This window comes from Geospiza fortis, unplaced genomic scaffold (assembly GCF_000277835.1).
Source record: "Geospiza fortis unplaced genomic scaffold, GeoFor_1.0 scaffold138, whole genome shotgun sequence".
Taxonomy (NCBI): domain Eukaryota; kingdom Metazoa; phylum Chordata; class Aves; order Passeriformes; family Thraupidae; genus Geospiza; species Geospiza fortis.
The window spans coordinates 19392-19731 of record NW_005054307.1 but is presented as its reverse complement, the minus strand read 5'-3'; the positions used below and the strand labels follow the sequence as shown (position 1 = coordinate 19731).

The 340-nt window shown below is 64.1% G+C and overlaps 1 protein-coding gene across 1 annotated transcript in view; it reads right to left on the bottom strand.

Annotated features, from left to right (window-relative positions):
* Positions 1–340, bottom strand: part of TWIST1 (twist family bHLH transcription factor 1) — a gene marked incomplete at its 5' end in the record, with an annotated part of 1570 nt that extends 1230 nt beyond the window's left edge. Inside the window, one exon of the mRNA XM_031066815.1 lies at positions 46–340. Within this exon, the coding sequence (XP_030922675.1) occupies positions 89–340 (252 nt within the window). The remainder of the gene's footprint in view (positions 1–45) is intronic.

Genomic DNA, 340 nt, shown 5'->3' with positions numbered 1-340 from the left:
CCCCTCCCCCCTTTCCTCCCGCCGGTTTCAGGGTCCCTGTCTTACCTAGGGCTCCTGCCGAGGGGATGCGGGTGGGGGACGCCGCCTGCTAGTGGGATGCGGACATGGACCAGGCGCCCTCCATTCTCCACACCGAGAAGGCGTAGCTGAGCCGCTCGTGGGCCACATAGCTGCAGCTTGCCATCTTGGAGTCCAGCTCGTCGCTCTGTAAGACCTGGTAGAGGAAGTCGATGTACCTGGCCGCCAGCTTGAGGGTCTGGATCTTGCTCAGCTTGTCCGAGGGCAGCGTGGGGATGATCTTCCTCAGGGCGGCGAAGGCTTCGTTCAGCGACTGCGTGCG